The 16,517-nt window shown below is 37.7% G+C and overlaps 1 protein-coding gene across 1 annotated transcript in view; it reads left to right on the top strand.

Moving 5' to 3' along the window:
• eogt (EGF domain-specific O-linked N-acetylglucosamine (GlcNAc) transferase) overlaps positions 1-16,517 on the top strand; it is a 54,485-nt gene that overhangs the window by 22,799 nt on the left and 15,169 nt on the right. The window contains exons 9-11 of the mRNA XM_034167180.1: positions 1,720-1,812; positions 8,982-9,053; positions 15,905-15,991. Of these exons, the coding sequence (XP_034023071.1) occupies positions 1,720-1,812; positions 8,982-9,053; positions 15,905-15,991 (252 nt within the window). The remainder of the gene's footprint in view (positions 1-1,719; positions 1,813-8,981; positions 9,054-15,904; positions 15,992-16,517) is intronic.

The following is a 16,517-nucleotide window of genomic DNA, read 5'->3' as shown; positions in this document are numbered from 1 at the left end:
CTGGAGTTACCTGTAATTGCTGTGACAGTTAGAAGACGCCTGTGTGAAGCTAATTTATTTGCAAGAATCCCCCGCAAAGTCCCTCTGTTAAATAAAAGATGTGCAGAAGAGGTTACAATTTGCCAAAGAACACATCAACTGGCCTAAAGAGAAATGGAGGAATATTTTGTGGACTGATGAGAGTAAAATTGTTCTTTTTGGGGTCCAAGGGCCGCAGACAGTTTGTGAGACGACCCCAAACTCTGAATTCAAGCCACAGTTCACAGTGAAGACAGTGAAGCATGGTGGTGCAAGCATCATGATATGGGCATGTTTCTCCTATGGTGTTGGGCCTATATATCGCATACCATATTGATCAGTATGTCTGGTATTTACAGTAGTGTTCAGAATAATAGTAGTGCTATGTGACTAAAAAGATTAATCCAGGTTTTGAGTATATTTCTTATTGTTACATGGGAAACAAGGTACCAGTAGATTCAGTAGATTCTCACAAATCCAACAAGACCAAGCATTCATGATATGCACACTCTTAAGGCTATGAAATTGGGCTATTAGTAAAAAAAAAAAGTAGAAAAGGGGGTGTTCACAGTAATAGTAGCGTCTACAAACTCAAAACTATTATGTTCAAACTGCTTTTTTAGCAATCCTGTGAATCACTAAACTGGTATTTAATTGTATAACCACAGTTTTTCATGATTTCTTCACATCTGCGAGGCATTAATTTTGTTGGTTTTGAACCAAGTTTTTGCTCGTTTACTAGTGTGCTTGGGGTCATTGTCTTGTTGAAACACCCATTTCAAGGGCATGTCCTCTTCAGCATAAGGCAACATGACCTCTTCAAGTATTTTGACATATCCAAACTGATCCATGATACCTGGTATGCGATATATAGGCCCAACACCATAGTAGGAGAAACATGCCCATATCATGATGCTTGCACCACCATGCTTTCCTGTCTTCACTATGAACTGTGGCTTGAATTCAGAGTTTGGGGGTCATCTCACAAACTGTCTGCGGCCCTTGGACCCAAAAAGAACAATTTTACTCTCATCTGCACGTCTTTTATTTAACAGAGGGACTTTGCAGGGGATTCTTGCAAATAAATTAGCTTCACACAGGCGTCTTCTAACTGTCACAGCACTTACAGGTAACTCCAGACTGTCTTTGATCATCCTGGAGCTGATCAGTGGGTGAACCTTTGCCATTCTGGTTATTCTTCTATCCATTTTGATGGTTGTTTTCCATTTTCTTCCACGCATCTCTGTTTTTTTTTTGTCCATTTTAAAGCATTGGAGATCATTGTAGATGAACAGCCTATCATTTTTTGCAATATCAATATTTTGCACCTGCGTATAAGTTTTCCCCTCTCCAATCAACTTTTTAATCAAACTTGTTGGATTTGTGAGATTCTACTGAATCTACTGGTACCTTGTTTCCCATGTAACAATAAGAAATATACTGAAAACCTGGATTAATCTTTTTAATCACATAGCACTACTATTATTCTGAACACTACTGTATACTGTCAGACAGCACTGTGATTTTACTCAGAAATATAAACCCTGCGAAAACACAACCATACCCAGCAGACTTTACAAACCGTTGAATGACCTTGTTGCTGCAAGGCCGTTGTTAAATTTCAATTTATTGTTTTGTTTCTCATTACAGATGTGACACAATCACAGTAATATTTTCCCTTCTCTTTGCATCTTTCTACAGAGCTATTACAGTTATGGAGATTTATTCAGTGAAACTTGGAAGGCCTTCTCAGAGTATGACATCATCCATTTAAAGACCTTTGACACACAAAGAGTAGGTATGAGGTCACCTTTGGGTGACTCTTTTATACCTATTATTTACAACAGGAAAAACTTACATGGGTGTTGTCGTTCAGAAATAATAAGAAATTCCATTGTTTTAAAGTGTAGGTGACACCAAAAAATATGCACATATAATCACTAAAAATGATTAAATGTTGGTATTTTAAAAAATCCTGAACAATAAAAGTCAGTCATAAGTGCACAGGTGAAGGATAAACAACAGCTGTCTGAAGCCTGCACTCTATTTCAGCCCTCAGCCGCAGCCATATTGTTGCTACATCATCACAAGAACGGGACCTGCTGATTCAAGCCCAAATCAATTGCAAACACAGCGGACATCAAGCTGTTTACAGACAGTTTTTTTTTTCTAGTATGAAGCTTTTTTTTATGTCCAGTCTGATCGTGTGTCTGAATGAGCTGTGGAGGACACAGCCATATGGTTTTGAGCCTTATGATGACAGTGAGGTAGAAGAAACCTTGGAGTAAAACCTTCAGTCTGACAACAGTGACGATAGCAGAATTCAGAACACAGAATGGTGATTATAAAATAAGTAAATAAATAATGCAAGTGCTTTTGGCTTTTTTTGCCAGCTGTTTGGTCTAATCAACTGATTAAAAAAATAGTTTTACTATCTGTGACATCAGGAAAAAAGTGATGAGGAAGTGTGGATTTTTTTATTTATGATTTTTTTGTTCTGAGAAACAGGACATACAGTGAGGAAAATAAGTATTTGAACACCCTGCGGTTTTGCAAGTTCTCCCACTTAGAAATCATGGAGGGGTCTGAAATTTTCATCTTAGGTGCATGTCCACTGTGAGAGACATAATCTAAAAAAAAAAAATCTGTAAATTGCAATGTATGTTTTTTTTATATATATAATTTATTTGTATGTTACTGCTGCAAATAAGTATTTGAACACCTGTGAAAATCAATGTTAATATTTGGTACAGTAGCCTTTATTTGCAATTACAGAGGTCAAACATTTCCTGTAGTTTTTCACCAGGTTTGCACACACTGCAGCAGGGATTTTGGTGCACTCCTCCATACAGATCTTCTATAGATCTTTCAGGTTTGGAGTTTCAGCTCCCTCAAAAGATTTTCTATTGAGTTCAGGTCTGGAGACTGGCCAGGCCACTCCGGGACCTTGAAATACTTTTTACGGAGCCCCTCCTTAGTTGCCCTGGCTGTGTGTTTTGGGTCATTGTCATGCTGGAAGACCCAGCCGTGACCCATCTTCAATGCTCTTACTGAGGGAAGGAGGTTGTTTGTCAAAATCTCGCAATACATGACCCCATCCATCCTCCCTTCAATACGGTGCAGTCATCCTGTCCCCTTTGCAGAAGAGCACCCCCAGAGTATGATGTTTCCACCCCCATGCTTCACGGTTGGGATGGTTTTCTTGTGGTTGTTCTCATCCTCTAAACATGGTAAGTGGCGTTGATTCCAAAAAGCTCTATTCTGGTCTCATCTGACCACATGACCTTCTCCCATGCCTCCTCTGGATCATCCAGATGGTCACTGGTGAACTTCAAATGGGCCTGGACATGTGCTGGCTTGATCAGGGGGACCTTGCTGCCCTGCAGGATTTTAAACCTTGACGGCATCATGTGTTACTAATGTAATCTTTGTGACTGTGGTGCCAGCTCTCTTCAGGTCATTGACCAGGTCCTCCTGTGTAGTTCTGAGCTTTCTCAGAATCATCCTTACCCCACAAAGTGAGATCTTGCATGGAATCCCAGACTGAGGGAGATTGACAGTCATCTTGTGTTTCTTCCACTTTTTAATAAATAATCATAACAGTTGTTGTCTTCTACCAAGCTGCTTACCTGTTGTCCTGTAGTCCATCCCAGCCTTGTGCAGGTCTACAGTTTTGTCCCTGGTATCCTTAGACAACTCTTTGGTCTTGGCTATGGTGGACAGGTTGGAGTGTGATTGATTGTGTGAACAGATGTCTTTTATACAGGTAACAAGTTCAAACAGGTGCAGTTAAAAGGTGTTTAAATACTTATTTGCAGCAGTAACATACAAATAAATTATTAAAAATCATACGTTGTGATTTCCAGATTTTTTTTTTTTAGATTATGTCTCTCACAGTGGACATGCACCTAAGATGAAAATTTCAGACCCCTCCATGATTTCTAAGTGGGAGAACTTGCAAAACCGCAGTGTGTTCAAATACTTATTTTCCTCAATGTACATTTCAAATCTGTAAAATGATATGAGGGACTGAAAAGATCAGCTTTTTTAAAAATAAATATTGTTTTCTTCTTGAGTTAGTGTATTGTAGGTTAGTAGCATAACACATTATTATTAAATGTTAACACCATTCACACAAGGAGAAAATAATATATTCTTACTTGTCTGTTTCAGTAAATGGTAAATGTGCATTTATATAGCGCTTTTCCATCTGCAACAGACGCCCAAAGCGTTTTACACACTAATGCCTCACATTCACCCCGATGTGAGGGTGCTGCCATACAAGACACTCACTACACACCGGAGCAACTGCGGGATTAAGGACCTTGCCCAAGGGCCCTTAATGGTTTTCTGGTCAGGCTGGGATTTGAACCGAGGATCCTATGGTCTCAAGCCCAAAGCTTAACCCCTACCTCCCCAACACCTTCAGTGAGATAATCTTCATTTTGATGAAAACATCTGAAAATATTTTAATTTGTTGTCCTGGCTGAAGAAAAGTCTATGATGGTTTGAGTCTCTGCTGTACTGATCCGCTACCGGCATGGTCAACTACAGGCAGTGGTGGGCACAGATAACCAAAAAATTAACTTCGATAACAGATAATCAGATAACTGAAAAGTTATCTTTGATAAAGTTAAAACGATAAACCACCCAAAAATGTATCGGAAGTTACAGATAACTGATGAATTCCAATATTGTCTCTGGTACATTTGCAATTACTAATAAACTGAATTTGAGTTTTAACGCCATAATAGCTTCTACTAGAATTAAAAGTGACAACAGACCCAAACAATGAGACCACACTTTTGTCTTTGAACATCCTGCCCCTGCTGGAAGCTCTTGTTTTCTACACAACTTTACTACACAACTTCCAGCACAGAAGCACTCTGAGGGCATTATGGCACTGCCAGTCACAACGCTCTGGTCAGACGGAGGTCTTGGAAAATAAAGTCATGCTGAGTTATGGTTTTGATTTATCAATAACATTAATACCGATAGAATAACTCCATTAATGTCAATTCTGTCATTTGTACAAAGTTTAGATATAACATATATCTTTTAATGTTGAATAATGCACTAATTCTGAGGTTTTGTAACAAACGCAGACAGATTGCAAAGGATTCTGGATAAAAGTGCCTCTGCTAAACACTGATTGGTTCAGGCATTCATTATGTAAGCCAACACGTTAATGTGACGTGTGTCGTGTGTTGGTGTTTACAGATAAATGTGCTTTTGTAAAATATACCATTTTTTATTTGTAAAAACAGGCATTTTTATGGAGCCCTGGAAGTGTCATCGCAAAATGTTTTGCATGTGGAGAGAATGTGCGCTCAACTTATTAGTGCCGTGCTCATGTTTTATGATGTTGTAAAACATGCACTCAGTACTGTCTACATAAATGTTGGCTTTACACTGTGTGAGTTTTGGCCCTTTTTCAGATGATTTTTTCATTCGTGTGAGAATTTTTTGGACCGAGTTTCAGGTTAATCGCGTGTCCTGCATCATGTAGTGTACATGGAGTAACAAGCTGCGTTCAACATCTCACGACCACCTCCTGATCGCCGATTGTATGGTCGAATGAAAATCAAACCTGTTTGATATTATTCTGGTCGGCCGTCGTGAGGTTATCCTGCTGAAAAGCTACAAGCGTCCAACCGCTCGCACTGTGCCTGTGCAAACACTGCAGAGCTGTCTTGTAATGTGTTTTTTTTTTTTTTTTTGCTGTAGTTTTGTTTTTAAACTTAATTTGTAAAAAACAAAAAGCCATTTGCAAAGCCAAAAAGTTGATTTGACAATCATCTGATATAACCGGGGTCAAAATAAATAGAACACTGCCATCTACTGGTGCCCAGATGCTTAGTACTTAGGGCGAATACTGCCATGAACACTACTGGCCAGTAGATGGCAGTAGAGGCCTTAAAAACAAAATTCCAGCTAATCTGTGTCTACTACATTTAAAATGCGTGGAATTTAACAATCGCAAATACAGTAACAACGTCTATAAACCCAGAGAATATATTCACGAGAGTTTTAGGCACTAGAGTTTAATGCTGTTGTCTGTGGAGCCTGAACAGAGTGTCTGAAATGCATTTGTCCTGTTGTGAACGTACTGAGATTACATTATCCTACCCATAATGCACTGCTGGACACAGCATGTGCTCACAAAACCTTAAAAATTAGCACATTACTTTAAAACTAAAACGTATATCTGATATTTTCACTTTATAAAACTTCAGACATGACAGTAATTTTAAATAACTTCTCCAAAAGTAGTTTGGTTAAACTTTGAACCATAAGTTAAAAATCTATGCCTCTGGATGACTTGGGTGATATTGCCAGCTTATCGGTATGGTGTTAAAGGAAATGATTTTTTTTTTGTGATCTGTTCTCCTTTGTCTGCAGAGGATAGAGACGCTTTTCATAGAAGCAGCTGTCTTCTGTTTGCAGAGGGTAGAACTGTACATCTGTTGCAAAACTTTTAACAGGTAGGTGCTAAACTGATTTTAAATTTTAAAAATGCTTGTTGCTGTTCAGCTTTGTTTACTTTATCGGTCTAAAAGTTATCGGACAAAAATTAATCGGAAGATAATTGGTCCGATAATGGTTTTTAAAGTTATCTAAATAGATAATCCGATAATGAAAACATTATCTTCGAGAATTATCTGTTATCGGATTATTGGAACTGTGCCCACCACTGACTACAGGTGTAATCCGTTCATGGTGATGGTTCAAGTTATTGCTGTGAATGCATCCTCTTGTTCCACCATGAGCCACTTTGTGCTGCAAGTTAAAAGACTCTCAGCGCCTCTTCTGCTCCTAATGTCTCAGTCTGCACGCAATGAAATTCCAATGATCCACAAAAAAATAAAAAAGTGAAAATACTCAGTTTTGCCCTCTCTGTCGAGTGGAGAATCCGCATGACACCGTGCATGCGCGCTCATCAATATAAGTTTTCCACCTGCCAATCAAAAGGATTCTGCCAGCGAGAATAACCGTTCTGACACCGAAAAAACTGTGCAGCTACGACCCGAACCACTCGGTGGAAATGGGGCTGTCAGTAGCCTGTAAAAACCTATAAATTAATCCATAAATTACTGGGGCTATTAAGGTAAAGGTTCCAGTGTATGATCACTTCCTTCTTCTTCTCCGATGTCGGGACTTGCCAGGAAGTTTTTGGTTTTTAGTGGCGCACAGTTCAAAATCTGAATATTTTTCTCCTCAGTAACTGCGCACCAGGAAAGGCTAAATTTCAAACTGTTATTTAATTTTAGTCTTAAACACTCAAAAAACCATTACATATCGTGTCACCTACACTTTGTACTTTATTGCAGTCAGTGAAAGCTTTAACAATGTTCACTCTTGTGAACAGTGTTCACAAGAGTGATTTTTTCACTCATCAAAAATGTCACAGTGATCATTTAGGCACAACACACATTACTATATATAGGCCCTTCATTTTCAGAGCCCATAAGTAATAGGACAAATTAAATATGGGGATTATTTTCATTACAAATAATCAATTTTAGAGCCAGTTTTCTTTTAATAAGTCAGGGCGTCCCCTGACATAATGTAAAGTGCATCCGGAAAGTACAGCACAGCGCTTCACTTTTTCCACAATTTGTTTCGTTACAGCCTTATTCCAAAATGGAGTAAATTATTTTTTTCCCTCAAAATTCTACTCACATCACCTCATAATGACAACATGAAATTTGTATTTTTATTTTTGCAAATGTATTAAAAATAAAAAACTAAGAAATCACATGTGCACTAGTATTCACACCAATTGCTCAATACTTTGTTGATGCACCTTTTGCAGCAATTACAGCCTCAAGTCTTTTTGAATATAATGCTACAAGCTTGGCACACCTATCTTTGGGCAGTTTTACTTATTCCTCTTTGCAGCAACTCTCAAGTGCCGTCCCTGAAGCCATTCCATTAATATCTTGGCTGTGTGCTTAGGGTCATTGTCCTGCTGAAAAATAAACTGTCGCCCTGGTCTGAGGTCAAGAGCGCTCTGGAGCAAATTCTTATCCAGGATGTCTCTGTACATTGCTGTATTCAACTTTCCCTCAATCCTGTCTAGTCTCTCAGTTCCTCCTGCTGAAAAACAGACGGGCTGCCATGTGCCTTTTACTGAGGAGTGGCTTTACTGAGGAGTGGCTTCCGTCTGGCCGCTCTATCATACAGGCCTGATTGCAGAGGTGGGACGAAGTCACCAGCAAATCTCTCTCAAGTCATGAATCAGCAAGTCACAAATCATAATGACCACCAATTGTTTGCAAGCTGACTTAAGACTTGCCGATTGATGACTTGAGAATGACTGGACAGTGACTTCGTCCCACCTCTGCCTGATTGGTGGATTGCCGCAGAGAGCCTTTGCAGGTGCAAGGATTTGCACGTGAATGCAACATGGTACTTTCACAGATGTTGAGCACCACTGGTGTGGTTGAATTGATGACACAATTGCGCACACAGTGACAAGGATGGCTGTGGACTATTATACTGTTATTATGTGAAAGAAGATGTGAAAATTCCAGTAACAATTAGACAAAAAACACTGTAAATAATAATAGAATAATAATAAATACATGATAATAATAATAGCAAGAAGAAAAGTGTGGACAGCCACTCAAGGTCTTACAGAATGATGTCCAGGAGCTGCGTCTCTCAACTTCCACTGACGTCTTCGCAAACAGTGAAAATAAAATAATAAATCTAGATTGCCCCGTACATATTCTCCACACAGGTGTACTCACTGTCCCTCTATGCACTGGGGTCATCGCCGGCCCGGCAGCATTAAATTTATTTCCACTGCCATTCTCAGATAAATAAAAAGAATACATCAAATGATTTATTTTTAGTACTTAGAGATTATGTTTTCTTTGTATATCACCAGGACAAGTTGATTTTGTTCCATTGTTGTTGGTCAAAATGGTCTCTAACCTCTTCATATTTGCTTGTAGGTCTGTTTCAAAGATGTTTTCTTCTCTCTCCTCCCAAGAATGAGATATGGCCTATTTTACAACACACCTCTTGTAAGTTACCCAAGTGTATCACTTTATTTGTTTGTTTGAAAATATACTCATAACAGCTTATCTTATTCACCTTACTCAGCCCCGCCCACTTTTACAACAGAGGCATTTCTGTTTTGACATAGGACTTCCGCTGAGCTGTGTTTTCAGTATAGAACAATGGAAGTCATTCCATGGGTAGAAACAAAAACCTTTTTGAAAAGATCAAAGGAAATGACTCTGGCTCACCCACAGGTCATAACAGTGGGAAGATGACATGAAAAAGTGGTCCTCAACTATTTTTAATACTTTGTTTTGTCACTCAGCGTGGACGGTTTGGCTATGAGAAACTACGAGTGCTGCATAGCGGCACGAAGCTCATTTAAAAGCACAATAAAGTTAAAATATGACCCGACAAGTAGTACCACTATAATGCCAAGATTACGTAACGGTAATATACGTATGGTCTTATTGCAGTGCTTGGTTGTATCAAATGCCAGAAAATGAGTAAATTAGATAGCAGCTAACGCTACAAACACAGTTTACCCATTTGTCTCACAAGTATCCGCCGTGGCTTTTTCAACAGAGCATTGTAGCCCAACCATTTCTCTGGTTAATGTTCCAGTGGTGTTGGGTTTTTTCTCCACAAAATGAAAAGAACAGACATTGGGACATTTGGAATTCAGCGCCTTTAGCCAGCACTGGAGATCCTCGTCTTTTGATGGAGGAGGGAACAAGTTAAATGCTTGTCCACAGCACTCAGATCTAGGGATGGGTATCGAGAACCAGTTCCTTTCGGGTATCGTTAAGAAATGATTCGATCCACCGACATCAATAAGCTTTGTGCTTAACGATTCTGTTATCGGTCCTTCAGAGTGGCCGTTGTTTTGGCGGGTGTTTGTCAGGAAAATGATCATTTCTCTACATTGATTACAGACCCTGCAGTGGGTCTTTTATCAACTTTTCTGCAGCGCGGCTTTGCTTTGAACCTTGAACCAATCGAAGCAGTGGTTCGCAGATTGAAGCAATGCTTCGATCGATTGCTTCGTTTATTTCTTTCTTTCGCTTAATTTTCCCCCGCTAAAACCCTAAAGAGCATACATCTGTGAGTATTATTTACCTTTTCTATGTTAAACCGACAAGTTATAGTCTTGTGAAACAGTTGATAGATATATTTTATAACTTAAAAACGGGAGCAATGCTAACACGTTAGCATGTCTATGGCATTTTCAATGTTAAAAGTTAGCATTTAGCAATTGCAGCCGTCGTCACGTTCGGGTGCATTTGTTTTCAAATTGTAATATTCCTTAAATTTATTTTTGCTTATATATTAATAATCTAATGATTATTATATACAATTTTAGAGAAAGAGACAAAAAAACCTGAATAGAAACACAACAGAAAATATATAATAGCAACTAACAATGAACATACATAAATAAATAAATACATACATACAGAAATAAATGTTTCCTGTGAACACCTAGTGACTCTCACACCTCCATTTCATCCCTGTCTTATTTAAGTTTAATGACAGTTTGTTTCGGTCAAACCATATTTTCAGTTTAATTTCTTCAGTGATTTCCTCCAGAACTATCTGCCAAACTAGAAAACTGCTGCATCCTTGTAAGAGCAGAATACCACTGGAATGAATTTGAATAAGGAAAGTTGTATTTTTTTTTTTCTCACCTAAATGGATACTCCAGTTTATCGTCTGGAATAGTCCCAGATTGCATTTCAGAGCTTCTAGAATTGAAACATTTCCGTGCACGTGGTATTGGGGGGTAATTTTGGGTTTCAGCTTTTTTTGTTTTTCACCACTTTCATCCCTGAATATGAGTTGTGATTCAGTTTTGTGCGGATTAAAGTTACTAACTGGGACTCCTGTCTCGTTGCGATAAAGAAACGAGAATCGTCCTCCGTTCTGTTCACACAACTCCAAACGTTGCGCGGCTCTCTGACAAGTCAAGATAGAACGATAGAATCCAGTCTGAATTAATAACGTCAAAGCGAAACACCGTTTTGTTTATTTTTATTTATGTCCAGAGATCAAGGATACAGTGACTAATTTCATATTTATTTACTTTAAGACTCAATGAAATACATAGAAAACCTGTAAAGCCTACTTTTAGTACAAAATTCACGAGGTATCAATAAGGGAATCGATAAGGAATCGGATCAATAAGCAGAATCGATAATGGCATTGATGTTGATAAAATCTTATCAATACCCATCCCTACTCAGATCTCTCCTTTCCATGTTCAAAACATCGTTCTGAAAGCGATAATTTCCTCTTCTTCCACTTGTTGTGGCACTCACGAACTGAACAATTAATGCTGCTCATGTTTGTACACTTCTAGCGTACTGTGTTCCCACATAGCTAATCATCGACGCAGTGGCAAACCGGAAGTTGCTTGACAAAATGGGGCCGCCCACTCTGACTTCCTGAATAAGGTGAATAGTCTGTACATGGGCAAACTACATTGTCACATGAGTTTAGTATTTAGTGCTTGTTTCTCTGTTTATTTACATGGGCGCAATTTGGTGGGGGATAGGGGGGGACATGTCCCCCCCACCTTTTCAACCAGGGGGGACAGAATATGGTATGTCCCCCCCACCTTCTGACATATATGTGTGTACTTGAAACATGCTATGCCAGTCTTCTGTGCAAACCATGTCAGTCTTATGTGCAAAACCATGTCAGAATAGTATCTTTGTTTCTGCAAGTTTGTATTTTTGTGACAAAAGTGACAAAGTTTTTTATTCGGCACACAAAATATTCAAATAGAAAAAAATGAACAATTCCACAAACAAACACAGACAAAACTAGTGAGTCCGAAAGGGTGTGGGCTGAAGCAAAGCTTATTAGCGCCCACCCCTGCTAGTACAAGTCCAACAATTCTAATCAGTCATATTTACATAAATATAAATTCACTACTACATGTCGACACACAGACATACACATCAATATACTATTCACTTATAATTATATTTATATAGTACCAGATCACAGAAAAGTCGAATCAAGGCACTTTACGCCAGTAAGGACTAACCTTACCAACCCCCAGAGCAAGCACTAGGCAACTGTGGTGAGGAAAAACTCCTTATAAGGAAGAAACCTCAAGCAGACCAGGCTCTTGGGGTGACCCTCTGCTTGGGCTGTGCCATATATACCTATATACATACGTATATACTTTACAAACATAAATATATACATAGATATACACAGTCACTTATATACATATACATATACACCTACCCATATCTATATACGCATATACATACCCACACATTCAAATATACAATAAGTCCCACTTATAAATTGAACATTCCATATAAATCAAATTATATTTGCTTCTTTATAATACTTAGACATAATGTTCTTTTTAAGTAGTTTCTTAAATCTCACTAAGGTACTACTCATTCTAACCTCTGTTGAACATTTGTTCCATTTCCTCACCCCAACCACAGACACACAAAAACCCTTTACATTTGTTCTTACTGGTGGTTTCATAAAAATTGCACAACCTCTTAAACTATATCTGGATTCCCTCAGTCGGAACAGACTCTGGACATGTCTCGGTAAGGCTTGGTTTTTCGCTCGAAATAAAGTTTGAATTGTAATGTAATCGACCAGATCAATGAATTTTAATAAATTTAAAGACACAAATAGAGAATGAGTTGGTTCACGATATTGTTTATTGCAGATGATTCGTATGGCTCGTTTTTGCAAAAGGAATATTGGATTGGTATTTGATTTGTAAGTGTTTCCCCATGACTCAACACAATATGTCATATATGGTACCATCAGAGAATGATATAAAGTAAGTAACCCTTCTTGCGGCAGTAGGTCTTTGGCTTTATACAAAATGGCTATAGTTTTTGACAATTTTGATTTCACATAATTTATATGTGGTTTCCAGCTAAGTTTATTATCAGTTATAACACCTAAAAATTTATTCTCTGTTACTAACTCAATTTCCTTATTGTTTATAGTTACATTTTTACATTTGGGTGCCTGTTTATTTCCAAATATAATACATTTAGTTTTCCCAAGGTTGAGTGACAACTTATTAGCGTCAAACCAAACCTTAAATTTTTCCAGTTCTTTCTCCACTATGTCCAGAAGCTGTTCAAGATTTTCACCGCTACAGAACACAGTTGTATCATCCGCAAAAAGGACACATCTCAATGAACTCGACACCCAACTTATATCATTTATATAGATTATGAACAACAAAGGACCCAGCACTGAGCCCTGCGGCACCCCACATGTGACATCCCTGAGTTCAGAATTTGTATTATTGAATTGAACATACTGAAATCTGCCTTGTAAATAACTAGCTATCCATTCATATGCCAGACCTCTGATTCCATATTTCTGCAGTTTACTTAATAGTATTCCATGGTTAATTGTGTCAAACGCTTTCTGTAAATAAAAAAAAACACCTATTGTGTATTGTTTATTGTCAATTGCAGTTGCTATACTTTCCACAAAGTCCATCAAAGCATGTGATGTAGTTCGAGGCCTTCTGAATCCATATTGTTCTTCACAAATGATGTTATGCTTCAGTAAATAATAATTTAATCTTTTAGCAAATATTTTTTCCAAAATTTTGGAAAATTGTGGCAGGAGTGATACAGGTCTATAATTAGAAAATGTGTGTTTGTCACCAGTTTTAAACAGAGGAATTACTTTGGCTATTTTCATTTGAGAAGGAAATTTACCAGTACTTAGTGACATATTGCAAATATAATTGAACGGTTTTACTATACAATCAATAACTTTTTTTAATAAAGCCATATCCAAATTATTAAAATCAGTCGATTTCTTACTTTTTGAACCATGAACCAGATCAAGTATTTCCCTTTCATGAGTACCACCAATGAACATTGAAACAGATTTGTTAAACGTTGAATTATTTACCCAGAAGTTATTAGTTGATGAGTCAATTTTACTGGCAAGATTTTTGCCCACATTAACGAAGTATTCATTAAAGTGTTCAGCAATAGACTCGTCGTTATCAATCGTGATGTAGTTGTTACTCTGAAAAAATGAAGGATAATCTCTAGTTACTCTATTCTTTTTTATTATTTCATTTAATATGTTCCATGTGTTTTTGATGTTATTTCTATTTTTGACAAGTAACTCATTATAATGTTTTTTTTTACTGAGTCTCATGATATTGATTAACGTATTCTTATATGTTTTATACTTACTTTCAGCTTCCTTAGTTCGTAGTTTTATGAATTGTTTATATAGTACGTTTTTCTTTTTACATGCCCTCTGAAGTCCCTTAGTTATCCATGGTTTGTTGCTATATTGATTTCTATATATTTTGTCAACAAATGGACAGTGTTTATTATACAAACTGGAAAAAATGGAAATGAAAGCATCATATGACCTGTCAACATCATCAACAAAAACATCTGACCAATTCTGACTTGATAAATTTTGCTAAATATTTTTAGCAGCATTGACTTGTTTACAACACCTGTTTCTTGTTTGTCACATTCAGAATTTTCTGGGACTGCATTTGCCCAGATTTGAAACCAAAAATAGTTGCCTCTAGGGACTAGTGTCTCCACATAAGTATCAATGGACCATATGCTAATTTACTAAATTCTGAAAGTTAGAAAAGGAAATCAGAAAAGCTATCTGGGACCTCAGAAAGCCCATCTGCAATTATTGCTTGATCTCCAAAATCAGTCTATGCAAGCTAAATTATGTCAGTATGAGTGTTGTCATTAGTGCCACTTTGAAAATTAGATTCATGATAAGTAATTTATCTGAAACTTATGATCTGTTGTTTTTTCAAACTTATGCAAAAACAAATGTTGAGAAAAAAATACAGTATGCGATAGTTAACAATTATTAAGAGCCTGTTCTTTCATATTTATGAATACATTTTACCACATTGCAGTTGTTTTTTTAATGAAAACTCAACCTATCATTCTTTTTGAGCTCTACACATGTGGTGATACCTTATTTACACCAGGATGTAAATAAAATCAGTGCTGGCTATTCTCAGAATGAAGTACTTATATCCACAGTTTCAAATTGCATAAGTCAAATGGTGTCCACTTTCTGGTCTTCTCAAAACATTAAAATTACTGTTCTGGATGCTCAGAATGCATCTGAACTTATCCAGAAACCGTTGGCTTCCAGGGGCCTAAAGTGGCCACCAGACCCGTGGCCTATGGGCTTCGGCCCTGCGGGCCTCGCACTTTATCCCTCCCCAATTTCTAGTTCTGAATTGCGCCCTTGCTCATTTATATTTGTTTATTGGCATTCTTCCTCATATGCAAACAGTCATGATTGTGGATCAGGTTAAATATTTATGCGATGTATTCAATAACTCAGCACGTGCTTGTATTATTTACTGTAAATCAAAATTCCAAGGAGATTCCTATCGAGATGACACATGTAAATGTTTGTTGTCATTGGCCATATTTCATATGTTTCCAGCCTTGGGGTATGAAATACTGATAGGTCAACCTCAAGATGAGTCTTTTGATCCCCCCCCCCCCCCCCCCCCCCGCACAACACACCATGCTTATATTCATGTGCTCACATTTACAGCTGTAGCAGTGTAGCGGCATTTGATATATCCCCAGATTTGAGAAGTGTACAGGTTTGCTTCATACTCAGTACAAACAGAGGAGATAAGATGTAATTATTTTATAACACCTCAGTGGACTATATTGGAATGTTGCAATTTTATTTCTTCAAGTGAAATTTCAAAAACACATAGAACATGACGATGTCCAACTTGCAACAACAAAAAGGTTAAATGCAGTATTTTACATTGAACAACTGAAGTATAAATGAACTTTGCTTATGTGTAGTATTGACAGGTTTATGATTATGTCAGATCTCAGACTGTTACAGTGAAGGGATGTTTAGGGCGTTTTCCCAACATGTCCTCCATCGGCTGAACATCTCACAGAATGGGCCCAAGGTAAGACTACACACTTGTCGCAAACACTGACTACATCACGCGTTTCTCACACACATACACACAACACACACAATATGAGTGCCCAGTGTTGGGGGCACAGCTAAATGAAAAGTTAGCTTTGATAACCACTAATCTGCCAGCTGACAAGTTAACTTTTCTAATGCTAAACCGATAAACACAAAAAAATTTATCGGAAGTTATAGCTAGCAGCTAACCGCTAACTTTCAGTACTGATGCTACACTGTCGACTACTGATGAGCCAGTTTTGAGTTTAAGCACCGCAAGGGCTTAACTTCAAAGGCGATCATTTTTACAAAGTGAAAATAAGTAATGCATTAATTCTGAAGGTTTGAGCGTTAACCGACATTCACCAAAAGGCATTATGGGAAGTGACTCTCCTCTCATCACTCCCCCCCAATCAAAATGCATAGAACACTGACATCTACTGGATGGGAGTGTGAATAGCGACCAACATATTTTGTGAATTTTGAATGCAGTTTTGTGCTTAGAATGTCTCAATATTGTG

This window comes from Thalassophryne amazonica, chromosome 3 (assembly GCF_902500255.1).
Source record: "Thalassophryne amazonica chromosome 3, fThaAma1.1, whole genome shotgun sequence".
NCBI lineage: Eukaryota > Metazoa > Chordata > Actinopteri > Batrachoidiformes > Batrachoididae > Thalassophryne > Thalassophryne amazonica.
This window is presented reverse-complemented; position numbering and strand designations above follow the sequence as displayed.